General features: G+C 41.1%; 3 protein-coding genes across 3 annotated transcripts; 2 read left to right on the top strand and 1 right to left on the bottom strand.

Moving 5' to 3' along the window:
• The first annotated feature begins 557 nt into the window (after nucleotides 1-557).
• depdc1a (DEP domain containing 1a) lies at nucleotides 558-9178 on the top strand. The gene is given in 13 exon segments (XM_041039522.1): nucleotides 558-728; nucleotides 1686-1951; nucleotides 2073-2186; nucleotides 2188-2217; nucleotides 2290-2305; nucleotides 2429-2553; nucleotides 2763-2893; nucleotides 3062-3109; nucleotides 3503-3640; nucleotides 6057-6229; nucleotides 6416-6592; nucleotides 6840-7046; nucleotides 7464-9178. Coding segments are annotated over 13 exon segments (1611 nt in total). The 5' UTR covers nucleotides 558-680; the 3' UTR covers nucleotides 7602-9178.
• Nucleotides 9179-10567: 1389 nt separating this feature from the next.
• On the top strand, nucleotides 10568-18861 carry LOC121183609 (retinal Mueller cells isomerohydrolase-like). The gene is made up of 14 exons (XM_041040757.1): nucleotides 10568-10665; nucleotides 11421-11503; nucleotides 11807-11957; nucleotides 12609-12716; nucleotides 13324-13465; nucleotides 13922-14069; nucleotides 14680-14761; nucleotides 14864-14996; nucleotides 15140-15282; nucleotides 15359-15488; nucleotides 16533-16647; nucleotides 17285-17379; nucleotides 17517-17628; nucleotides 18055-18861. The coding sequence occupies exons 1-14, from the start codon at nucleotides 10655-10657 to the stop codon at nucleotides 18198-18200; spliced, it is 1599 nt and encodes a 532-aa protein (XP_040896691.1). The 5' UTR covers nucleotides 10568-10654; the 3' UTR covers nucleotides 18201-18861.
• A 455-nt stretch (nucleotides 18862-19316) lies between these two features.
• On the bottom strand, nucleotides 19317-25690 carry si:ch211-198n5.11 (methylcrotonoyl-coenzyme A carboxylase 2). Its single transcript, XM_041040756.1, has 13 exons — nucleotides 25554-25690; nucleotides 24668-24769; nucleotides 24340-24504; nucleotides 24060-24256; nucleotides 23677-23855; nucleotides 23467-23547; nucleotides 23011-23189; nucleotides 22598-22817; nucleotides 22131-22222; nucleotides 21325-21481; nucleotides 21049-21171; nucleotides 20557-20790; nucleotides 19317-20448 (listed from the first exon to the last, which is right to left on the bottom strand). The coding sequence occupies exons 1-13, from the start codon at nucleotides 25571-25573 to the stop codon at nucleotides 20362-20364; spliced, it is 1836 nt and encodes a 611-aa protein (XP_040896690.1). The 5' UTR covers nucleotides 25574-25690; the 3' UTR covers nucleotides 19317-20361.
• Between the last annotated feature and the right edge of the window lie 278 nt (nucleotides 25691-25968).

Here is a 25968-nt window from a genome sequence, read left to right as displayed (position 1 = left end):
ACAGCAGAGAGCTGGATTTACAGATGTTAGTGACATTAGCATGTCTGTAGCACTGGCAAGAGTCAACCCCACCTCCCAGGGTCCATCCCTTTGTAAATGTCTCTAACCTCCACAGTCTTTTGTTTGACCCTCACCACATTCTTTTTGCCTGCTAAGATATGCTAATATAAATTAAATGTGGATGTATCAGTGAATACAATAGAGCTGACTCCCCAGCTGCATTGCTGACACTGCTGCTCCAGCTCCCTAATACACAAAGAAAAGGAAAGTGCCATGATGAAGGAAGGTTTTCCTCAACCTGGTAACCGAAACTGTGCTCTGATTAATGGCTTATGACTTATCTATAAAACACAGTACGGAATTATTCCTTGACCATTAATAAAGCCGTTAATTAGAGCTAATAAACGCTTTACACATGCTGCCTTGGTGCTCCACGCATTTGTTTTGATCCGCGACCCCCTTGAGCTCCAGGCGGATCACGTGACCCGAGCGACATCCAATCCCGTGCGAGATGACGACGGCTCGTAATTTTGAACAGACGGAGATAAACCAGACGGAGCTGAGTGTCGCCGTGGCAGAGCGCAGGACTCCAATTAATTCCTTCTCCAAGTAATGGATATCTTTTACTTTTTCTCATATCGGATGAAGTGAAAACGTTAGCGCTGTCTCTTGTGATAAACATGAGTTCTCATGTTATCACCCCTGGACCGTACCGAGCCACAAAACTGGTAAGTTGTAACGTTGACCGTTAACAAGTTGGGAGCTGGCTAGCAGCGAGTGGAAAATTATAGTTAACGCTAATGCTTTTAAATATTGCTTATGCTTTGTCCCGGGGTTTCTTTGTGAATGAAATAATCTAATCTTGTTATTATTTTACCCACCACTTAACCCAGCTACTTATCGAGTAGTTCAGTTGCCCACTAAGTGACTTTCCATCAACGCTTAATTTGAATGTGTTTCTAGAAAAATAATCCTTAACGATTTTGAAAGTTGATTATTTTGTTATTGTTCTTCTCAGTATTTGGTGGCTTTTGAGCTTTTAGTGAAAGCAATGAGACATTTGAAGACATCACCTTCAGCTGAGCAAAACTTGGCCAAAGAATAAAAAAAAGAAGAAGAATAAGACAGCAGATTAATCAATTGGGAAAATAATCTTTAGGTGCAGCACTAGATTCATCATTAAAATATTAATCACTTATCAAAATTGTTATTGATCAAGATTCAGTCAAAGTACTAATCCATCAGTGTTTGTATTTCTTGCACATCTTTAGCTACTTCTATGCTTCATGAAGAAGGGAATTTGTCTTAAATGGTCAAAATTACTCCACTGTAAAGAACAACTTTATTATGAAAGAAACAAGTTTGACTTGTTGGAAATGGAAGACGCTGATGGAGGACACAAGCCAAAACTGTTGGTGTCACAATAAAGTAGTTCTTTACACTGTACGTGTTGCTGTATTTTTGACCCCTTAGTACCAGTAATCCATGACTTGACTAATAATCTCAGCACTACTTGGTTCCCTCTGTTGTTTGTCTTGATTGCGTTAACTTCATACTTTTAACATTATCTTGTTTCTGTGCTATGTGTCCCCTAAGATATATAGTCTGAACTGTTAAACTGAATTGTGAGGCAGGTCAGCTTGATGTGGACATGTTAGTCTGTACTAAACTCTGTCCTCTCTCAGTGGAATGAAGTCACTCGTCTGTTTCGGGCTGGCATGCCCCTCAGGAAACACCGCCAAAACTTCCGGCATTACGCGTCGTGCTTCACCGCCGCTGCCGCTGTGGATTGGCTACACCAGCTGCTCCGTAGCAACAGCAATTTTGGCCCAGATGTCACCAGGCAACAGACAGTACAACTCCTGAAGAAGTTTTTGAAGAACCATGTGATTGAAGATGTGAAGGGTCGCTGGGGTACTGAGGATCTGGAGGACAACAACTCGCTGTACAGGTAGGCAGAGTTGCTGCCAAATCATTGAAACAATATTAAATCTGGTTTGTTTACAAAAAACAAGGATGTTGATTGTTTTCTCCCAAACTAAATGACCTCCCATGTTCTCCTTTTTCCCCAGATTCCCCTCCACTTCTCCTCTAAAACCGATTCCCTGTCCAGGTCCAGTCTCAGCCTCCAGTTCCATAAAGAAAAGACCTTCATTCAGGGACAAGGAGGGTTTCTTCAGGTTTAGGACTATCAAGAAGCAGAAGGAGGAGACACAAGTGAGCTGGAGTGGATGTGAATCATTGTATCTGTGTCCTCATTTGTATATACAGTTATTAATGCATGGTCAGTCTATCATTAAGTCAGGTTTAGACAAAATGCCAGCTTTCATTGGCAGTTGGATAACATGGTTTAAATGTAAAAAAAAAAAAAGAAAAAAAGAAAAATATAATGTATTGATGGCTTATTTTTTTTGTTTGTCACTATCAGGAAAATGAAGACCCTGCCCTCCAAATAGGGGAAGAGAATCAGCCACCAGGAGAGCAGAAGGTGCAGAGACGAGAGCTGACAGTGGAGGACGAACAGGACATCTGGAGAGACATCACCCTGACCCAGTATGGACACAGAAACTATTTTTGTTTCGTACACCTCTATTGTATGAGTTTATGTTATTTTATTATCAAATTGAAATGACAAGTCTGTCACAAAGTACACAATTTCTTTTCCTTCGAAGCTGTACAACGAGAACAAATCTGTCCAGGAGGCAGATGATGAGGAGGAGAGGGTTTTCTAGTGTAACTAATGCTTGTGTTTTATGTTTCAGCCTGCAGAGGATTCTGGGTGTTGCCTCTCTTGATGAGGTTTTAAACCAGCGTTATGTGAATCCCCAGAACATCATCCATAATATGACCAAAGTCAACAAGCATGGAGTGGTCACACTGGACGACAAGACCAGTAGGTTTATATCAGCAGAAAAAATTAACATCACAAACAAGCATATATATCAACGTACACTTTTGTCTCTATTCAGCCTCCCTAACCAAGCCTTTATTTCACTGGAAATTCTCTTTACCCTGTACTGTATGAGGTTCACTTAAAAAGAACTGTAATCCATCTCTCTAGATGACCTTCCACACTGGGTTTTGTCTGCCATGAAGAGCCTGGCCAACTGTGAGTAGCAGCAAACCACTTAGAAACCTATGTCTGGCAAGAATACTGCTAAGAACTGAACAAATGGGGGGAAAACTTACTAATTTCTAAAGGTTTTATGTTTTTTTCCTTAATAAATAGCACCTACATTTTGACTTTCCAAAGCTTGACATAGATGCCTTTACAGAACTTTACTTTATGTACTGCATATTCATAGGAATCCCATCAGTTTTCAAAATAACTAGATCATATGCAACATTCAGTAAAATGCACACTTGGCCTGTTTTTAGTAGATATTTTGAATTCTCTGTGAAGTTAGTTTAAATTGGATTTATAAGTTGAATTTGAGAAGTTGAAGCTTTCAGATATCACCCACACTCGCGATAGCAGCATCACCCTGCCGTTTATTTCCAGGGCCAAAGTACGACAGTGCACAGCCATCCTATCCAGGCTTCGAGAGAGATGTCTTCAGAACGGTGTCTGATTACTTCTACAGCCTTCCACAGCCATTACTCACATACGAACTGTATGAACTATTTATCAACGTCCTGGGTAGGTGAACTACTTCCTTCCTGTTACTTCCTGACCCCCCAAAAAAAGCAGCTGCCTGGATGTCCTTTTGAGAAGCCACTTGTCGGTGCTGTGGTACAGGGAAATGATGCTCAGACATCATGACAGAAAATTTTCAGGATCTTGTTAGTCAGTCACGTTGACATTCCTGTGTCCACTATGTGGTTGTCTGTTTTGACCTCTAACAGTGCTTTTTGACCCTTAACAGAGGTTTTGGTTGTTGCCACTTCTGTTTGTGGAGTCCAAACAGCGAAATGAGCAGCTGTACTCCCTCTCTCTGTGTTTTGGTGTATGCTTGTTGTACGTTGTGTCTGACCTGCTGATGGTTCTGTATGTGCCGTAAAGATTTAAACTGACTAAACCCTCTCCCTTCCCTTTACTATCTGCTTGCATTGACACTCTGCCTGCTCTGCTTGGCCCTCTCTGCCTCTGGCCTGTCTTTCTGCATCCGCTCTCAGTGTTTTGTGGGTACGTTGCAGCACCCACTACGCACCAGCGTGGGAAACGCAAGAAGCCTGATCTTCCCTCAGTCCCCCCTCCAGCCAAGACATCATTTCGCTCCACTGAGTGTCTCCTCCTGTCACTGCTCAGACAGGGGACATGTGATGAGACAGAATCTCCCATGAGAGAGGTGCTAGGCGGGAAACTTCAGTCACGGTTGGAGGCATTAAAAGGAGGTGGCGCAGGTGACGGTCAGTTAGGTGGAAGCTGCATGAACCTGAGAACGGTTGTTTCTGCAAGACCTCAAACCAGGAGCTGCTCACTGGAAACCATCCTCGATGACTCTGCCCCTCTCACCCGGCAACAGCTGTTTCTGTCCAATGACAGCCTGGCATCCTGCGCCAATAGCAGCAGGAACCAGGATGACAGTCCTGCTATCACAACACCCCACGGTCATTCAGACTTTACATTTGGATCCAAAACAACCCCTGTTACTTGTGAAAAGGCTCCCGGGGTTACCACCAGAAATAGACTATCTGTAGTTTCGATGGCTGGACTGTCAGTTGCACAGAGGTCACGCCCTTTGCGGCCACGCAGCGTAGGCAGCTGTCTGGATATTGTCATAGAAACCAGGGAAGAAGACGTCAAAGAGAGCAAGTGGCAGGGCCGAGCAGCCAGCTGCCTCAACGTAAACACTCCAGCAGACCAGCCTTGCTCCTCAGCTTCACGTCCGCCCTTGTTGTCCTCCTGTCTTCCCTCTTCTTCTTCCCATCATCCTTTTCCCTCCTTCTCTTCAACTGCTATGGCCAAAGTACAAGGGTCTCATGCTACTACAGGACCCAGTGGGCCCAGACCCGCCTCCAGTACCTCTAATCTTTGGACACTTCCTGCCCCTGCTGTTGTCCGGCGCTGCCTCAGCTCTCTGGATGTGTCCAAGCCGCCTCGACCTGTTTCACTGTTCAAACCTCCTGTCTGTGTGCCACCCGCCAGCAGCTCCCAGCCCCCTCAACCCAAACCTGAGCACAGTAAGACCCATTGCCCTCTACCTGTCTGTCTGCCTGTCTGTTGATGTCTAATCAGACTAACTCCATCTAACATCTAACCACGACCAGTACGCAAGGTTCTTACTGAGTTTAAACTTAGAAATACAATCCTGTTGAAATCAAAGAGTGAAGCTGAGATGTGGATTGAAGAATTGCAGAGAATTATTTCACTGCTTGGTGGTCTGTGTTTTCAAAGGTTTCTGTAAACATATTGACAGAATAAATGAAAAAAAGAAAGTACGGGTTAAAGGAGCACAGAGATAATTTGCATTTTGTTAAATATTCCAGATTAAGGAATGCAACACATTACAAGTTGCTTGTTTTTGGTTTGTTTTGTTAAATCTCGTCTCTCCTGCTCTTGGTTTTTGCAGTGTACATTTCCACCTGCTAAAATAAGAAATTTGTCAGAGAAAAATAAATCCTGCAGATTCCAGTGAAGTGGAGTAAAAGGGAATTGAAAAGAATTTTCTGCACCATAAACCTTTATGTGGTTTCAACATTCTTCCCACAGCATATTTTATGAGTGAATCTGTGACTGAAATGTCCAAGTATAAGATGATATCCATGCAGGACCATCATGGGTATGATACAGTCCTGGAGCAGAGCTATGAACTGGGATGCACGTCTTTTTAAATTGCATATTACAATACATAAAATGTTACCTTTACAAATCCTACCTGACTCCTCTTACACCATAGCTGTAGTTTATTAATCCTGTCATTCACCCATCCATCCATCCATCCATCCATCCATCATTTGTCTGATATAGTAAATGTGCTGTGGCAGTGATGGATGAATGTGGTCATGAAGAGTGGGTCTGCTGCTTTTGTTTAGTAACTGACTGTACTGCAGAATTCACCTGCCTCTGTGATCACTGCTGTATAACTATGTGTGCGTGCATGTTCTGTATATAGGCCTCCTCCAGCCTCAGTGTGAGCGCGTAGCCATTGAGGCCCTGCAGCTTTGCACCCTCCTACTCCCCCCCGCCTCCCGCAGGAAGTTGCAGCTCCTCATGAGGATGATGTCGCGCATTAGCCAGAATGTGGACATGCCTCGCCTCCACCCTGCCATCGGTACCCGAACGCTGGTGAGGAACAAAACTGTTGTGATGTAAAACTAACAGGCAACTTACATATGTGGTCTCCTGTTATACTAATTTCCCTCCTGTGTATCATTGACATGTTACTGTACTCAGTGTCTGTGTGGTTGTTTTAACTGTTTGTTTTAATTTACCTCTCTCTCTCTCTCTGTTTTTCTGTGTTTCTTGTTTCAGATGGTTCACACCTTTTCAGGCTGTGTGTTGGGCAGCGCTGAGGAGTGTGATCTGGACGAGCTGTTAGCCACCAGGCTGGTGTCATTTCTAATGGACCATCAGCAAAGCATCCTCTCAGTTCCTGAGTATCTGCTCAGCGCGATCCAGGACTATATACAGTACCTGCGCACAGCACAGGTACACTTAGAACCTTTCACTCCATTCAGTTTCCTCCAGGTACATCAAGTACATTTGTAGTTCAAATAAAAATAATATGAAATGTACTGGTTGACCAATCCTTCAATTGAAGTCAAAACATGAGTTCCAGTGTTTTGAATTTGTGGTAATGGAATGCTTTCTATGTGAAAACTGGAGTCACAAAAGTAGAATTTGACATAGAATTGTTTGGTTTGGTTTTGTTTGTTTTTTACTGTCCTGACCCCAGGTCCCCATCGACACTGTCTCTAATATGGATGGCAGTGATCCAGCTTGTGCTCCAGTGCCTGTGTTCGCATTCTGTCGTCAGCTCAGTGATGCTGAGTTTGAACAGCAAAAGCTGACATCTTCCCAAAAGGCCATGGAAGAGTTACTGGATATCCTGTTGACAGACCAAAACATAAGTGAGAAGGACAGACGCAAGAAACTGAAGCAGGTAATAAAACACCCCCTTAATGCTAAGTCATTAGTATTTTCATACAGTGCTCAATTTAACTGTACATAACTGAAGCAGTATGTTATAGAAACAGGATCTAGATTTCTTTGTAAGCACACGTCAATAAATAAAAGTCCCACAATAAGCTAGAATCGGCTAGTTCATCAGCCGGGCTGATTCATCGCTCAGGCTCTTGTTCATTATTACATTTAGCTGGACAGATCGAGCAACTTCTTTCCCACAGGGTGTTGATGCTGGATGAGTATATTCCAGTTCAGCATGTATTTGAGAGTTTTACACCATCACTGTGTTTTCAGTTGTTAAACTATAATCCAGGTCCTAGTCCATCATGACAAAGCAGACACGGAAAGTGTAATTTCACATAATTGTGAGTTTTATTGTCTCTGTTGCCTTTAGTTTCAGAAGCAGTACCCAGACATCTACAGTCGTCGGTTCCCCACCTCAGACAGGGAGAGCAAGACCAACAGCAAGCCAAAGATTAAACCACCCCTCCTCAGCATCAAGAAGACCAAAGCTTTCAGCATCAGGAACTAAGCTAAGTGTGATCAGTGTGGAAGCCACAGTGGACACGTCATTTTTGCTGCACTATAACTGCACTGACGCTGCGCTCCTGAGAGAAGATTTGAAAAACTGTCTCTTCTCTTTGCAGCCATTAACTTTGTGTTGTTACATTGGAAACACTGTTATTCCTTTTGTGTCTCATGCATGTGGTTATGTGAAAGTTAATGCAGGCTGGGAGACTTCTACAGTGGTTAGTGTGTGTATTCATGTTATGTGTATGTTTGCTGAGGGCAGGTTGACACACAGTAGCTCCTTAGAGCAGTTCACACATTATGCTCCATTATAACATGTTTTCATGAAGGAGGGTTTAGTAAAATGTTTTGGTTTTTGTTTTTTTTAACGTCTGTTCATTTGGATTTTTTACCCATTTCTTTCTCACCCCAACTTCTGTCTCTATTGCAAGTTAATACTGATGTGTGTGTGTGTGTGTGTGTGTGTGTGTGTGTGTGTGTGTGTGTGTGTGTGTGTGTGTGTAGCTTCAGAGTGCATTTTGGGAGAAAAATATGCAATTCTGGGATCACTGGTCCATGGGAAAAACTCGACTATAGATTAATTTATATGAATGATGGCATTGGGAGCAGTGCTAGAGATGTCTTTGCTTGAGGTGTTTGTTGTCATGTTAACATTTTTATAGATTTAACTAAATGTTTTATACTATTTAGATTCTCAAGTTTTATCTGAAACACTCGTTAGTCTTGAACCTTTTTCTCACATTTTATGCTTGGTTGTTCTTGTCTTTCGCTTCTGGCTTTTCTTTCGCTTCTGTTGCTTTCATTTGTGTGGTTTGGTGTGTGTTTTTCTTTTTTAAAGATTTTTTTTTCAGATTTATTGTAGTAGAAATCTTTTTGTTTTCAGAATCTCCTGTTTCTCATATACAACTCAGTTATTTTGTCTGTGATGTGATTTGGGAGATCCTCTCTTTGTGTTCTTTTTTCTTTTATGTCTCTTGTTGAATACATTCCTGCTTAGTTTATTGGATAGAGAAGTGTTTTGCACTGGGTTTAGGCACTGTGAATGGCCAGCAAGCTAATGTCAATCATCAGAATAGTTAATTTATACATATTTAATGTATATTGGACTCCCTAAAGAAGGTTTCACATGGCGTCTGTCATATTTTGGGGAAATGATTGCTACTGCTTTTTCTTTAAAGTCTCATGACGTGTTCTCAGCATCTGAGGCAGCAGTCGTTTAAAGGCTTTGCTGTTTGCTGTTGGCTGATGTCTAGTGGCATCCATTAATTTCACTGATGGATTTTAAGATGAAGTTAGATTCAGAACCCAGATTATGTCAAGTGTCTGAGGAAATTTAAAGTAAAAGTAAAGTGACTCATGTCAAGCTTTCCATTTTTGTTTGTCTTAGGCTACATGAAGTATTAGTTCTACCCTGGTACATGTTTATACCTCAGATCAAACGGTGTGTGTGTGTATGTGAAACCATACATACACTCATCAGCAGTGTTTTTGACAAAGACCTTTACAGAGGAATGTACATTATACTTTTCCTCTACATTGTTTACTATGCAAAGTCCTGGGAAATAAACCTGTTCATCTGTTGTATTTTTATGGTTTTGTCCCGTTTGGTCCTGTTTGTGATTGTGTGTGTGAAATGATGTTTATTTCCAGTACAGGCACTGAGAGACAGATATTTTCCAATAATGAAAACCATAACTTTAGCAGGCGATGGCTGGGTCATTGCAATTAATTAGTCAGATTCAGATTTTTGTGTTTATGTTTCAATTTTTTGTTTAGCAGCTTTATTGTGAGACTAAAACATCTTTACAGCCACATACAGATAGCCAGGCTGGTTTTAAATGAGTCATTTTGTCTAAACTCTTTAGGTGGAAGTAATTGTGAAGGTTAATAGAATCAAAATGTCTCATTGCAAATGGCCATTACACTGTAAAACTGGGTATATTATGAGTCTAGCAGGTAAAAAATCTGAGAGAAGGTCTGTTGAATTTAAAATGAAAGTTTCATGTGCAGCTTGAGTTCACTGACTTGGTCTACAGTTATGATCCCTACAGGATGAACCCTCTCCTGTTCATTTTTCTTTCCACTTGTGTCGTCCTCAGGTCACATAGTCGTTTTGTAGAGATGTCCAGTGGTTAGATTGCTTTAATTTGTTCTGGATGTTTTTCGTTCCCAGAGGACGAGCTCTACTGAACACGATCATTATGTTGTTCACGCTGTTCAACACAAATCAATTTGTGGACAGTCAAGGCCGTTAATGGGACCTCAGACGTTTTTGTTTTGTTTACTTATTTACAGGCAGGATCCAGCATCAGTTGTCTTTAACCTGCTCTCAGCGAAAGTAGATGACAGATTGCTGCACTGTTATTAATGAAGCTACTTAAATTCACCCTTTCATCCTCCTATTCAGCACTGAGCTTTCCATTTATCAAAATGACAGAGGACAAAAAGACAGACACTCTTAATCATTCACTTTCTCTCCCCCTTTTCCTGCTGCTCTCTCTCCCTCCAGACTTAGCCAATTAAAATAGTTTGAGTGTTTCTTGAAGCTGCCTGGAACTAATTAGATGGGATTCTGCCTACCCTTATATCCACATACAAACAGCACCAGCGCACTGCCTTTAAAAGCTGACTTTATTAGTTTGACCCACATCATTGGTAGGTGTGTGAGTGTTTGTGTTCCCAGGTTGACAAAGAACTTGTTTTGGGGCCTGGAGAACATTCTGCATGAGGCCGAGGGCCAGACGGCTGAAAGGAGAGGAGACAAAGCTGGCCTGTTCAGCTCGGGGAGGAGGAGGAGGAGGAGGGGAAAAGAAAAGTGGGAGCAATGGTGCAAAAGGCATGGAAGGAGTAAACGGGGGAGGAGAGGGATCGAGGAAGGATGGAAAGGGGAGGAGAACATGAGAAAAGGGGGTGGATGGGAGGATAAACAGAGGAGGGAGGAGGGGGCCCAGTTTCCATCTCTCACCACAGGAAATCTGTGTGGTTTAAATGCAAACTGGAAGCTCTTTTGCAAGCAAATTGTGAGCAGAGAGTGTGTTTAGAGCACTGAGCAGCATGGTCAGCCGGTGAGTAAAACTTTCCCTGTCTTTTCTCAAACAGTTTTGCATGTCTGAGGATCGAAGCTTGTTTTTAAAACAACCGTTAAAGGTTGAAGTTTATTGGGTAACAGGAATGAAATTAGAGGAAGCAGCCTGCAGACGCCATTGACTGGTGTATGTTTTTCTACTGAAAGACAAAGATTGAATGAGTCATCTGAGTTACTTTTGAGCATGTTTTGCACAATGGTTTTTCTGAGCAAAACTCAACTTAATATTCCAGATGCAATTTGAGAAACTCAAAACTAAAGCTTAGAAAAGATGATGTCTGCACCCTGGAGAAAGACCTCGGTTAAATGCCTAAGGAGGAATTTCGGTTACATTCTCTAAACTCCTCAAATCTTAGTTTTGTGTTTTCAGCTGAGGGAGATGCAAACAAGTTGCGGTGTTTTCATCAGTTTTTCAAGGCCAATGTCAAGATAATCTTTTGGCTGGATGCAGAACTGGTTTCTAGTAATTATTTTACATCAACATTTTATCAGCTGTCCTAACACAGTGCTCAGCATAGATAGATCACCTACATTGTGGATCACCTACCTGTACACCTGTACATGTGGACTATACTGTATAACCGTCTTTGGTTCAACAATGAACAAACCACACAGTCACATGATTTTTTAAAGGTTTTCTTACAGTGGAAGCCAAGTCCTTAAAACCAGTTCTGTGACTCGGTTATGTTGTTGAATTGTTCCATGAATTCAGTTTTTTTTTATTTTCTTCTCCAGTGTGGAGCATCCTGCTGCAGGCTACAGGAAGATCTTTGAGACAGTGGAGGAGCTGAATGAGCCGATACCTGCAAAGATCACTGGTAGGACGGAGTGACGCACACAGACACACAGCAGGACTAATCTTTATGTATATATTTCTTGTTTATTATTACCTTTTTGTATTTATACTTTCTTTGTTCACATTCCTTAATTCTCCTTTTGTGTGAACACATCATGTCACCCTGTGTTTTGTTCAGCTTTAACCTCCTGCACCAATAATTGAGGAACACTTGATCCTGACCATTTGCTGTTTGGATGAGGAAACTTCCTGTTTTTTTCTGAACCATAAATATGTCACCCTGTGTGTGTGTGTGGCGTGTGTGCGTGTGTGTGCGTGCGTGCAGGTGTTATACCGTCATGGCTGGGCGGCAGTCTTCTCAGGATGGGTCCAGGTCTTTTCGAGGTGGGGGACGAGCCTTTCTACCACCTGTTTGATGGACAGGCTCTAATGCACAAGTTTGACCTGAAGAACGGGCAGGTGACTTATTACAGGAGGTAAGACTCATTACCTTACACAATCAGAGCACATTTTAAACGCACTTGTTTTATTTGTTCTGAGGTGATAGCTTTACAGTTTCCCCTCTCATCCGATCTTTATCTGTCCTTTTTTTTCTTGTTCTGTGAAGAACTTTAACTACTGGAAACGTTCTCCTCAAATTAACTTTACTGGTGAAGTAGTTGTAAGTATGGATCTGGAGCTGTTAACATTGCAGTGTCACTCTTTCGTCTTCTGTCACACATTTCCCATTGTCTTTCACTTTTATTATTTTGACTCAGATCCAACCCCAGATGCAGATTTTTTTATTTGGTATGCTGTTCTGTACAGCTGAGGAAAAGTGCTGATAATAAATTCATGCAAACTGGAAACTGGCTGCTTCGTCAGACTAGTGCGGACTAGATAGACCGATGCGTATGAACTGATGAAGCCCCTTGGATAAGAGGCGAAACGTCTTCCCAGACAAACATATGTCCAGTTGCCTTCGATTCAATTTTCAAAGAGTGGCTGCTAGAGAAGAGGCAGAAACAATAATCAGACACGCAGCTGCTTCAAACCCCAAAAATCCTTCAATAAGAAGTCTTTTTTTTCACTGAACAGAATCAGTGTTATGTTTCACAGATGTGTTTCATGTGGCTCAATGTGCTCAGGTTTATCAGGACGGACGCATATGTTCGAGCTATGACTGAAAACAGGGTGGTCATCTCTGAGTTTGGCACAGCAGCCTACCCAGACCCCTGCAAAAACATCTTCTCCAGGTAACTCCCTGAGCCCTGACTCTGAATGACCAAACAGGAAGTTTCCTATTCACTGGTTGATTTATCAGATATTGTAGGTGCTGCACTTAATGTTTAATTAGCAGCTATTTCATTAACTCATGAGTTGTTCAGTCCATTATTAAGCACAAGTACCAGAAAGTTACTGGTCCCAAACCACTCAAATGTTAATATTTATTTTCTGTGATATTAAACTGAATCTGTTTGGTTGGTCGGACAAAACAAATGAGTGTTAACGTGTGAAACTCTGAGAAAGTGTGCTTTTGATTATTTCCTGACATTTTATGGACCCAACTATTAATACGTTCAGTGAGAAAGTCATTTCCAGTTCAAACGGTAATGAAAGAAATTAACTTCATTATGCTTCAACACCAAAATCGAAATGTGAGTTTGCCACAGCTTGTGCTTGTATTCAGACATTCATCAGAGTCTGTGAATAGTACAAACTGTGATGTTCATAGTTTGCCCGTGTTCATCACATCCATTGTCCCATAGTATCATTATACTGTTATTATCATTACTGCTCACGGGAAATCATTTATCAACTAACCCCCTGTTTTCTGTTTTCCTTATATTCATGTCTGTTCAGATTCTTTACGTACTTCAGAGGCATTGAAGTGACTGATAACTGTTTAGTGAACGTTTATCCAATCGGTGAAGACTTCTACGCTGTCACAGAGACCAATTACATCACCAAGGTTGATCCTGATTCGCTGGAGACGTTAAAGAAGGTGAGAGCTGACTGGTTTACTTTTGAATTTTTCCACATTTGTTTGTATGTTTGTTTTCTTCCTTAATGTTCATGTTGAGATCTTGTTTCCGTGGGGTTGTACTTGATGGGTGGGTGTGTGGAGCTATAACTTGTTTTTTTAATTTTCTAAATGTTAAAAATTAAAAATAAAATTTGTAATAAATAAATAAATTCTTGCCATTTCAGTTCAAAATGAGAACAACAAAATATTCCAAGTGCCTTAGAGGCTACAAATAACATCCACCTTGGTTTTATTTATATTTATTTATTTACAGTGATTATGTATTTATGTTTTTTATGTAGTTATGTAAACAATTGCACATCATGATTCACTTTAAAAATGGTTTATACACCTTTACACTGTTTTTTGGAAAACCCATGACAATGACTCTTCTCCGGTCTGATTCTCTGTCCTGTGTTTGTGTCTTCACATCAGGTGGACCTGTGTAAGTACCTCTCAGTGAATGGGGTGACGGCCCACCCCCACACTGACACAGATGGTACAGTCTACAACATCGGCAACTGTTTTGGCAAGAACATGAGTCTGGCTTATAACATCGTCAAGATCCCACCTGCTCAGAAAGGTGAGTTCATGAGTCACTCTGTCAGTCACTGAATGTCACTGAGGGATTTTTAATTGATTTTCCATTCTTTTTTTTTCTCATTACGAACAGATCTTAAATCTGAAATAAAGAAAACATGTTTGGTGGTGGTTTTCCACACACACAGTCCAAAGTGTTTCCATATTCAAAAGCTTATCTCATTTTATGTGCCGCCTTCCGCCTCTGCGAGCGCACCAACTGCGTATCTGTGATATACAGACAACTGTCCTAAATATAAGCACCAGAGGAGATGGATAGATGGATAGATGACTGATAGATAGTACAAAGTAAAAGAGGGACAAAGAACCACAGAAAACAGGAAACAAAGAAAGTTAAAACTGACTAAAAATAAGGTAAAGAAGAGAAGGAGACTTACAGAGATTAGAACAGTCAAAGAAAGAGGAGAAAAAACAGAGTGATGTACAGAAAAAGAGAAGTTCAAAAAAAAGATGCACGGGAAAAAAGAAGGGCGGAAACAAATATTAACAGACGTGAGGGAAAACCAAACACTGATGTCGAGCTTTCTGTGATGCTGTTGATGTTGTTTCCTTCGGTATCACACTTGATCCTCTGTATCTCTCTGTGTTTCCAGACAAAGCAGATCCCATAGAGAAATCACAGGTGGTGGTTCAGCTTCCCAGCAGTGAGAGGTTAAAGCCTTCCTACATGCACAGGTACTGAGCTATTTCGTGAACACACCAAAGCAGCCATCTCTGTGATGCTTCACACTGTTCATGTTTATGCATCTGTCTCCACGTCTGCTTGTCTGTCTGCAGTTTTGGTATGACAGACAACTACTTTGTGTTTGTGGAGCAGCCGGTGAAGATCAACCTGCTCAAGTTCCTGTCGGCTTGGAGCATCAGAGGAGCCACGTACATGGACTGCTTTGAATCCAATGACAGCATGGGGGTAGGCAGGGATGGGGGGTCAGAGGGTGGTGAATGAATCTGTGTCTGCTCGCCCATTTAAAAAGGGAAGTGTATGTTTGGCTGATTACATGTGACAGCCTTTACATTCCTGTTCTCATACAGTATATGTGCATGTGTTTGCAGACGTGGTTCCATCTGGCCACTAAAGACCCAGCAGGTTATCTGAGCAGCCACAAGTTCAGAACATCAGCTTTCAACCTCTTCCACCACATCAACACCTACGAAGACGAGGGATTCATTGTCGTCGACCTCTGCACATGGAAAGGGTCAGTATGACTGTGTGTGTGTGTGTCTGTGTTTTATGTTCTTCTAACCTCTCTCTCTCTCTCTCTGTGTGTGCAGTCATGACTTTGTGTATAACTACCTGTACCTGGCCAACATGAAGGAGGAGTGGGAGGAGGTGAAGAAAGCAGCGATGAGAGCTCCTCAGCCTGAGGTCAGACGATACGTACTGCCACTGGATATACACAGGGTGAGGACGCACACAAGCGTGCATGCACACACACACATCAATTTTTTGTGGCTATGTTGCTTTTGTGTGTGTTCATTTTGTGTCCCTTTGTGGTCATTTTCTGTCTCTTTGTGGTCATTTTGTAACTGTTAGGACTCATTTTTTCCTGTCTTTGTTGTCTTTCTACTGAGCTCTCTGACTTTCAAACAAGTAATTAAGCCACAAGCAGCAGTTTGCAGGTTCTAACTCTTTTGAGCTTATTACTGGAAATAAAACAGTCTTTAAGAAACAAACGTAGCTGTTTCACCCTTCAAAGCAAGACCACAGGCATGCGGCTTTTGCTGAGCAGCTGGAACAGTTGTAATTATGGGATAAAGGTAAATGCTAAACATTGTGTAATCGTAGCTGAATTAAAGAAGAGTCATAAAGTCATGGACTTGGCTCATTCAACATAATTACAGTGCAGTTTTTGTCCAAAGTTTGCTCACATTGGCCACTATAAGCTACTGGTCCCACCAATCCAAGTAAGTCTGGAACAGCAAAACCCCTGAGTGTATCAAACTGAGTGTGTGTTTTATTAGTCAGGGTATTAATCAAGGTATAAAAATAATGTCATTTTTTTCCCAGCAAACAAACAAACAAAAAAATACATCAACATGCAGATAAAAGATGCCTGTTGACATTTTTCTGGTCTCAGATATGACAAAATGGTGGATGTAAACATGTTAGGCTGCAGTAGTGGTCGTTACTAACATCAAACTGTTCCCAGTCAAACAATTCAACATCCTAACAAATGAGTCCCATCTGTGACCACAGCACTCTGTGTGACTGTATTTTCACATAGCGTTCCCTTTGCAAACCTTAGGGGAAAATTACTCAGTAAGATCCAGCTGATTGTAACAGCTCTGTGTTACAAGCCACAGGCATCTCTTTGGTTGGCTTTAGAGGTCAACTTATCCTGGATAATTTTTAAGTTAAGTCATTCTTTTCAAATAACCCACACTCCTCTTAGACTCCTGTATGACATACAGGAGTGTGTATTCATGTCCTTGTGTGTGTGTTCAGGAGGAGCAGGGGAAGAATCTGGTGTCTCTGTCCTACACCACAGCTACTGCTGTACTTCACAGTGATGGCACCGTCTGGCTTGAACCTGAAGTCCTCTTTTCTGGACCACGACAGGGTGAGACACACGCAGACACACAATGAGCGACAAAACATACAAGAAGTCACACAAGTCACAGATTTCATTGACATGATTTTATCTCTTAATAACACCAGTCCTCTCATAAAAAAAAAACCCTTAGTCATTTCTATGCAGATGTCACACATTATTCTTTATACTGTAGGCTGTGTACGTAGTATTTTTTGAGCTTCAGAAAGTGTTCAACCCCCCCTCCTCACTACCTGAAGATGACACTTCCTTTCCAATCTGACGGCGATTGAGAGGATTTTCCGGGAAGAATAGGATAAACTGCTCACATCCAGGTGTGCAAAGCTTATAGAGGCTTAGGCAAGAAGGCTCAGAGCTGTAACTGCTGCCGAAGGGGCTTCTACAAAGTACTGGAATTAAGGGTTTCACTTTGTCATTATGTGCTATTGAGTGTATACTGTTGGACCACATGTCAATTTTATCCATGTACAATTAAATCTAAAACACAATGAGGTGTGCAAAAAGGGAGGGGGTCTGAATCCTAAAGCGTGCACAGTGCACTGTATCACAGGTATACGATTCTTTAATACTTATAGCTGTCTCTCTCTCTCTCTCTCTCTCTCTCTCTCTCTCTCTCTCTCTCTCTCTCTCTCTCTCTCTCTCTCAGCCTTTGAGTTTCCTCAGATTAACTACTCTCGGTGTCGTGGGAAGAAGTATTCCTTCGCCTACGGTCTGGGACTCAACCACTTCATCCCTGACAGGGTAGGAGCACTTTTATCATTCAGAGAAGAAGACAAAGACAGTGTCAAGTTAACTGGCTCCCCAGCACACAGACACGTGCCAGTGCTAATGTTGTTATTAATTAAAGTGGTTGGCTGTTTATTGGTGAATTGCAATAGATAGTCAAGCTGAACGTGCAGACCAAAGAGACCTGGGTGTGGCAGGAGGAGGAGTGTTACCCGTCAGAGCCGCTGTTTGTACCAACACCTGGAGCTACAGAGGAGGATGATGGTAGGACACACACACACACAATCACACACTCACACACATTAGTAAATAAATTCACACAATTTCACAATGAAATTTTTTTTTTGTTACTTGAGCCCTGAAGGTACTATTTATGACATCCTATTTAGAAAGGCCATGTCACTTGGGAACAGAACATAAAGGTTGAAATAATGCACTGCAAAATCGCAAAATCAGAATTTGCACTTTCTCCCCTCGTGTGGATCAAACATATGTTATCGAACAAAATGAATTGCCAGCAAAAACGGAAACCTCAATAGTTTGACTTAACTCTCAGTCTAATCTGTGCCTGATCAAATTTGAGTCATCAGTCTAAATCAAACTCATAATTTTAAATTATCTTAACCTAACCATTAGCACCTCTGTCATGGAAACACATATCTGTTCACGTCCTCTGTCTCTGCGTTGCAGGTGTGCTGCTGAGTATCGTGGTGAAGCCTGGTGCAGAGAGACCAGGCTTCCTGCTGGTGCTGGATGCCATGAAACTGACTGAGCTGGCCAGGGCAGAGGTCAACACCATCATCCCCGTGACCTTGCACGGCACGTACAAACCATGACCCCGACTCTAGAGAGTCCGAGTCCTGCTCACCCTGCATGACATCTGAGGAGACTTTAATAACTGGTATGAAAATGGTTTACAAATGAGTATTACTCTTCATTTTTGGGACAACTGACCACTGTGTCTTATAGCTGGTGCAGAAAAACAGTGCTTGTGCATTGACGAAGTGACGCCAGCATGAAGTCACAGAGTTTACTTTGCTTTTGCTAAGACCTTTTGACAAATACAACCACATTTACTGCATTGAAAATGTTGTACATTATGACTAAAACAGCATCTGCAGATTTATGAAATCATTCTTGTTAAGCAAAGACTACAATTAAATACATACAAAATCTTTTTGCAACATATTTTACAAGGCATTCAGTTTTATTCTTTTATACAAATAAAACCAATTACAATAACCATTTTACTTTTGTAATTACATTACTTATTACAGTGTTGTGTTACAGTGTTTAGACAACAGTCACCTTAAAATAAACCTGTGCTACACATACATCTTCCTGTGAGCTGCAGCTGGAGAGCAGAGTTCCTATCTTTCGTGTCCTGACCATTTTTAGCACATCAAACCTAGAAGAGAAGCAGTTTTCACAAAAATACATTTCCATCCAGTATTTGCTGGTGGCTTTCCTCTGACCAGATGAAAACATATCAGTGTAAAGAAAAAAGAAAAACAATCATCTGAAGAGCTAATCTTTGTCTCAGGAGTTGTACATCAACCCAGACCTAAAAGGCGAGTCATTTTTGGACTCAAATTCATCAGATGGGCACAAACATGACTCCGAATTAATGCTAATGATGCTGGATGTGTAAATATGCAACTGTTTGCCAGGACAACCTTATAAGGTCATGAAGTCTGGGCTGTGAGTTTGTCAGTTTGCTGTGGAGTTTTTCTGTCACCTAGTGGTAAATAAAGCCAATCAATGCAGCTTTAAGTTTAAATTTAAGCACTATTTTTCTCACCGGGATTTGGGGAAATATTAAAACATGCACTGCACTGTAACTTCTATTAAATCGCAGGTTATTGGCTTTTCCATTTCTTCTTGTGATTTATGTAACACCTAAGTAATAGATTATCCCCATAGAATATCCAGATTTATAGCAGTGAAAATTATTCTAAAGCATCAATATAAAAGAAGAGCTAGAATTAAAACAAACACGCTATTTTTGCAATTTAAAAATGTATTTACATTTTTTAATTTTCTTTAATACAAATTAAAAAGAAACTACACAACAGTGATTAATTTACATTTGTAATTACAGAGCACAATTTCTTACAACGTAGTATTTTTGACAAACATTGCCACAGGTATGATCTGTACATAAAGCTCCTGTAAGGTGCTTTTGGACGTCAGATTTTAGTTTTTTGTCGCCTGATAATCTGTTAAAAAAAATACACGTATATCAAACAAAATTTCTCCTGAACTGAGTTAAGGCAAAAACGGACCTGTGGGCTCCTAAAAGTAAAACCCAGATGACAACTGTGGACTTTCATCTTTCAGTCAAACAGTGTTGACTGATCTGTGAATGTCCTGATGTTCCTGAAAACTAGAAGAGTGTTGCCTTTTATGGAAACAACACGTCTGCGTGCACAGAGGTAGGCATTTGTTTCTGGAGATAACAGGAACAGAAACATTCAATTATCAGATAAAAGATTCATTATGTTCACTGTCTTGTATAAACTCTTCCCAGTCCAAGAGACTAGATCATTATTATTGTGGTTCAAACTGAATATCTGAGAACTAAAACCAGGATGTTTGATCCATTAGTCACCTTCCCAAATATGACATTAGAGGATTGGTAATGAGGTCATCTCTGTATCAGCTGTTGGTACACATCAGTATTCAACACGTCGAACCACTGTACTAAATTTGTGCTACTTAAAGTGTGAAGATTGTCTTCAAGAACAACTATAATTCCTCTTTCTTCACTTTGATTGTAATAATCAAAGTAATAAAATAATAATAATCCCACCATTGCCTACAATTCCCAGTCATACTGTATACAGGCCAGAGCTCAGTGTGAAACCTCTTTCCCACACAGGGAAAGGAGACCAATGGGCAACAGCAGCCAGACAGAATGAAAAACACCAGTTAAACCTAATTGATGGACAGATGTTTGTAGTGTCCATAGAAAGTGAGGAGCGAGGACAGATGCCTCTACATACGAAGAAGTGCTGAGCGTAGTTTTTCTGTGGAAAGCTGATACTGCTGCTGTTTGATGATGTCCAGGCAGTCTCTCAGAACCTGCAGACAGAAACAGATTAATAAAAAAAAAAAGCATAAAAGGAAAGGAAAAGGTTAAGTTAAAATACCAACCATATTGCTATTTACACTAAAAACAGTGTGTTTTACCCTCCTGGTGTCCTGGGGCAAAATGACTCCATCGTCCCAGAGCCTGCCAGAGGAGAAGAAAGCTGGGCTCTCTTCTTTTAATCTCCTGTTAAAGTTGTCCTCCTGTTTCTTCTTCTGCTCTTCCTCCTGCTCACTGTCAGGAGGAAGCAGAGAGCCAGCGTGACCCGGAGCCGTCATCGACACTCTGGCGTTGGGCCACAGGAACAGGAAGTTAGGGTCAAACGCCCGTCCACACTACATAAAGAAATGAGATTCAAACCTATCAATCAATCAAGAACTTTATTTGTCCCCTGGGGGGCAATTCAATTCTATGCACATTTTGTTTGCACTGTAGTAAGAGCACAGAGAGCTACTGAAGTAAAAAAAAAAAACAACACTTTAAATTCCTACAGTGAATCACACCACCACCAATACCACCTTTAAAGTGCAGCGAAGTAAAACACTAGTTTTTGTTCATCAGATAACTACAGCAGTGTTGACTGACACCCTCACCATGGTGTAGCTGTCGGCACCATGGCAGCCACCAATCACCACCGTGATTTTGGGGACTGAGGCGCACGCCACTGCTGACAGCATTGAACCCTGAGCCTTCAGACGATTACTGTTCATCTCTGCCTGGAAAAAAGAGACAGATACACACACACAGATATAAAACAAAAACTGTTCTATAAAAAGTTCTTTTGAACAAAATAGTTTTTTTGTTAGACTGTATACTGTGGATTTACACAGACCTTAACAGCCTTGATGTGTTTTACTGGCAGTGAATACCTGAGTTATGGAGAGTGTTAGTGCTGCTGTGGGTGCTGTGTTCTGGAGGAAGAGGAGTGGGACGTCTCTCTGGTCACATAACTGGATGAAATGACTTCCTTTCAGCGCGGCCTGGTATGACAGCTCTCCATTGTTGGCTACTATTCCCACTAGGTGACTAATGCAGTACATACACACAGAAAAAAACACAATATATACTTGATCAAGACCATGTATATAAACTATACTCTTACTCTGACTAGTTACACACTTAGATCACAGGCCATGCTAGTCTATGGCCTATTTTGACAGCTGGAGTCATGATGCTGTGGCCTCTGGGTTAGTGTCAGAAGACAGAAAACTTTTCAAGGTCAGTTTTACTAGTAAAGTTTAATGTATTATTATTTAAAATATCTATTATTAGTCACAAATGCATGTGTAATCATATATCGTGCCCTGAAAAAAGCCAATATATAAAGTGATAATATGCATCATGGAGGTGAGAAATGGGTCACAATATATACAACATCAAATCTGTTACAGTCAGCAAAGGTACGAGTTTTAGTTTGAAACAATAAACAGCAGAGGATATAATTCAAAGTGAATCATGAACAGTGTGAACAGTCAGAGGTCCCGACTGCTGCCTGAAGCTTGAGCATGAACTTTGCTCAGAAATGTGCTCATAATATGTGTTTTCACAACAATAAATAAATAATGATTTGTTTTTAAATGAATGATTATTATAAACATGTTGTTGGCTGACAAGTGTATTTTTCTGCCCTCATGCCTAAAGCACCTGTGTGTGTGTGTGTGTTGTAATCTTTTACCCATGTATCTTTGCAAAACCAGTGATCAGTGTGGTTCCATAACGAGCTTTAAACTCCTGGAAGCGGCTCCCGTCTGTCAGGCGACTGATGACCTGGACAGACAATAACAACTGTGTGTGATTAATACTGAATCATAATTCAGTGAAATCAACTTTTCTACTAATCAACCATGTATAAATTGTCATTAATACCCAAGAATTTCAAAGTGATAATCTAAAAATTCTTAAATAAATTCTTAGATTTCCATTTTTGCACTGCACTTCATAGAGAAAATGTCATTAAACCACTGTGTCCAAAACTATGTTTTCTTCTTTGTATAAAATTTTGTGAATAATCAAGTCTGACAGTCTGTACAGGACACTCTTCTCCCTGACTCTTCAGCCAGAAGGGCTGCATTTACTCCTCAAGCTAACTAGTCAGTTTACAGAGCAAATATCTTTGTGTATTTGTGTTTGTGAAATGTGTACCATCTTAACATCCAGACTGTAGTTATAACTCTGTGGAGCGAGACCCAGGAGCTCCTCTGGACTATACAATGGATCCTCCTCTCCTTTCCTTTTCCTCATCTTCTCCTCATCCTCCTCCTCCTCCTCTGGCAGTTGAAAGTTGAGGGTTGAAATGATGTTTCTAGTGTAATCGTAGGCCTCCTTTTCTTCCCAGGCAAAATGATCCACACAGCCACTCACCCTGAAACCAGACGATTAACTGACTTGATGATGTAACTCTATTCAACTTCTACTTATTTATTTCTCATATAACTGTACAAGTTATTAATTCTATTTTCACAAACGCAGACCTCCAAAGACAATAATCTCATTCCCACATGCTATACTAAGACTGATCTGCCATCCATGGGGGTTGGTTTGATTTATGGACCTACTCAGCATGAAGCCTGGCTCCTCCCAGGTCCTCTGGTGTCACTTCCTCCCCTGTGGCGGCCTTGACAAGTGGCGGTCCCCCCAGGAATATCGTCCCTATCCGGTGCACCATCACTGCCTCTTCTGCCATCGTTGGGATGTAAGCTCCACCCGCCGTGCATGACCCACACACCACTGACACCTTATATAGACATTGCAATTTGAAAGACTGTGACTTTTAAACCTGATAGCATTGCAGTTCCTCTGAATATACTGTGTATGTATATGCTGAATTGCTGAATCCACTGTGTATATGGTAGTTCATATAACTGTTCTTTATCTATGACTTAAATGGCTCAAGGAATAGAATTGTAGCAATGTTAAATGTGACATATCTTTTTTTATTACAACAAATTAATTCATTCACAGCCTATTTTACATTCATCCTGTTGTGTTACAGTATTCCTGGGCTGCTTTACCTGTGGGATCTTCATAGCAGACATGATGGCTTCATTATAGAACGTCCTTCCTCCCTGGTTCTTATCCGGAAAGATCTCTGACTGGATGTTTATACACAAACAGGGAATTAGTATTATTCACTAACATTCATCTCCAGAAAAGAGCCCTGCCCCCCTCGGCTCCAAACATTTATTAAACCTGAGGGGTGTGTGTGTGTGTGTGTGTTTAACCTGCAGTGGTAGGAAAGCTCCTCCAGAATCGACCAGGTAGACACACGGCAGGCGGTTCTGAATCGCCACTTCTTGCGCTCTTAGTTGCTTCTTCACTGTGATTGGATACGCTGTGCCGCCTTTCACTGTAGCATCATTAGCAATGAACACACACCACAGACCACTGATCCTGCCAATACCTGGATGGATACACACACAAACGCATATAGTGCTAAGGGTCACAAGATATGTGTGTTACACTTAGCTCATCAGTAGGTGGGAAATAAATTACTGTCTGAAATAAAAGAAGAAAAGTGAAGCAATTGGAGGCAATTAACTGGAGTCAGATTATACAGTCTGTAGTTAGTACCAAAGATACAGGGTTGTAGTTAGCGGTTTCTGACCAGTCAGGCAGCCAGCTGAAGGGATGTCCCCATAGGGAAGACCCAGACCCGCGAATGGCGACAGCTCCAGAAAGTCCTCATCATCCAGCAGGAGGCGCAGACGGTCCCTAACCAGCAACTTCCTGTTCCTCTTTGTGTGTCTGGCGATGCCACTCTCACCTCCACCTTTCCTCACCTTCTCACTCAACTCTATGAACCTTACAGAGAGACAGACGTAATAAATGGTGTGAATTTACATAATAAATAATGCAGCAGGGGGGAATCTGCTGACAGAACCTACTTCTTATGGCAGGCACTGCTGTTTCGGAGGTTGGCTTCATATACATGTTGGTGGATGGGCTGGAGAGGCTGCTCCAGCACCGGGAAGGCACTGTGCAGAGACCTCCTCTTCTTGGCTGCAGAGCTCATACAGCGGACTGAACACTTCCATCGCTGCTCAGCCAACCTGTGATACAAGATTCATACAAGAAATGCATGTTTACGACTTGTTCACAACATGATAAGAAAATAAGAGATGTGACTATTGCAGAGGAGTATCTGAAATGTGAATATCAAATAAGTAGGATATCATTTAGTTTATTGTCCAGGAGTCCTTGTGATGTAGTCACCTGTGCTGTCTCTCCTCTGTTGTGTTTCTCAATATCCAAGATGGTGACTGGGTGTAAGGAGGCACCAGGGCAGTACACACTCTTCCTCCACTACACACACTCCTTTTAGGGACAGAGAGAGAGGTATGAACACACACGAACAGGTGGGTCCTCTATCAGTCTATCTTCTATTTAAAGAAAGACATACCAGTCTTAAAAAAGTCATCTATATGTTAGATAATCCATTGGTATTAACTCGAATATCAGCTGATGATATCCCTAATTTCTGGCCAGCAAATATAACAATACTGAGCAAACTTCTTTAATGAGAGCCTCAAATATAAAGACAGGGTAAACCGAGAGGCAAAACCTGAGGTTCAGTGTTAAGCTGAACGTTAAAAATTAATTAAGTCTCCCCACTATTTTACCTCAGTTTTTTCTCAGTGCCACATTTCCACATTCAGTGCCTGTAACTTTCCATCTCCACTTGCTGGTGTTTAATTTTAAAACCTCTGAGTCTGTTAATGTTTGTCTCAACAGTGTGGAAAACATGGAATATTTTTTCATTTCTTTATTCTGCTACCAGCAGATAGTTTCAGCCAAACATTATGTTTCTACAGTAACTGCAATAGCTTGTCAAATCAGTGAGCAAAAAATCTTGCATGTGCATACTCACTATTATCAGCAAGTTCTCTTCTTTTTTTTACTGTGCACATTCATTTTATTTTATCTATTCAAAGACACAAACCTAAACGTACTTGTGCATATACAGTGATATGTTTTTTTGCAGTAAAGTTAGACAAATCGTTAGCTTACTGTTGTCAATAAGAAATGTATGCCAAAGGTCAAGATATCGTCGGATAATATTTTGTGGATTCATGGATGGAAAAGATATAACGCCTTTTACCTTGTCATGCAGCGGTACATATCTGTTTGTGTCTGTGCAGCTAATAAAATGCAGCTAATTACACAACTTTAGAAGCTTAAATGCCCAGAAAAGAACAACTCCATCGCTCCTCGGTCAGAATCGCCAGAGGAAATTCTTCTTTCTCCTTGTTCTGTGTCAGTTTACCACCTGTACTGCGCATTACCGCCATCTACAGGAGTGGAAGGTGGAATGTGGCTCGGCAATGAGATAAACAAAAATAAGATATAATAACATAAATAAATAAATAAATAAATAAAGGTACATGAATTTTACTTGAGCATTGGGACACTTTTATACTCCTAAACTCCTCTACAGCGGGAAATATTAGGCTTTTTACTAGCTGGTATTTTTTTTAATGGCTGTCATCATTACTTTACTAATTCAGATGTTAGCT

The sequence above is a fragment of the Toxotes jaculatrix genome, chromosome 6, assembly GCF_017976425.1.
Source record: "Toxotes jaculatrix isolate fToxJac2 chromosome 6, fToxJac2.pri, whole genome shotgun sequence".
Taxonomy (NCBI): domain Eukaryota; kingdom Metazoa; phylum Chordata; class Actinopteri; family Toxotidae; genus Toxotes; species Toxotes jaculatrix.
The sequence above is the reverse complement of the archived record's forward strand: the minus strand, read 5'-3'. Positions and strand labels throughout refer to the sequence as shown.

What these genes read in the sequence shown, in the direction of transcription:
- LOC121183609 (XM_041040757.1), top strand. An exon ending in TGCAAAAACATCTTCTCCAG is followed by an intron (nt 12,717 to 13,323) that starts GTAACTCCCTGA and finishes ATGTCTGTTCAG; the next exon opens with ATTCTTTACGTACTTCAGAG. An exon ending in CGCTGGAGACGTTAAAGAAG is followed by an intron (nt 13,466 to 13,921) that starts GTGAGAGCTGAC and finishes TCTTCACATCAG; the next exon opens with GTGGACCTGTGTAAGTACCT.
- si:ch211-198n5.11 (XM_041040756.1), bottom strand. Translation starts at nt 25,573, where the DNA reads ATGTACCGCTGCATGACAAG. An exon ending in TTCAGCTGGCTGCCTGACTG is followed by an intron (nt 23,856 to 24,059) that starts GTCAGAAACCGC and finishes GTATCCATCCAG; the next exon opens with GTATTGGCAGGATCAGTGGT. An exon ending in TAACACTCTCCATAACTCAG is followed by an intron (nt 21,172 to 21,324) that starts GTATTCACTGCC and finishes TCTTTTTTCCAG; the next exon opens with GCAGAGATGAACAGTAATCG.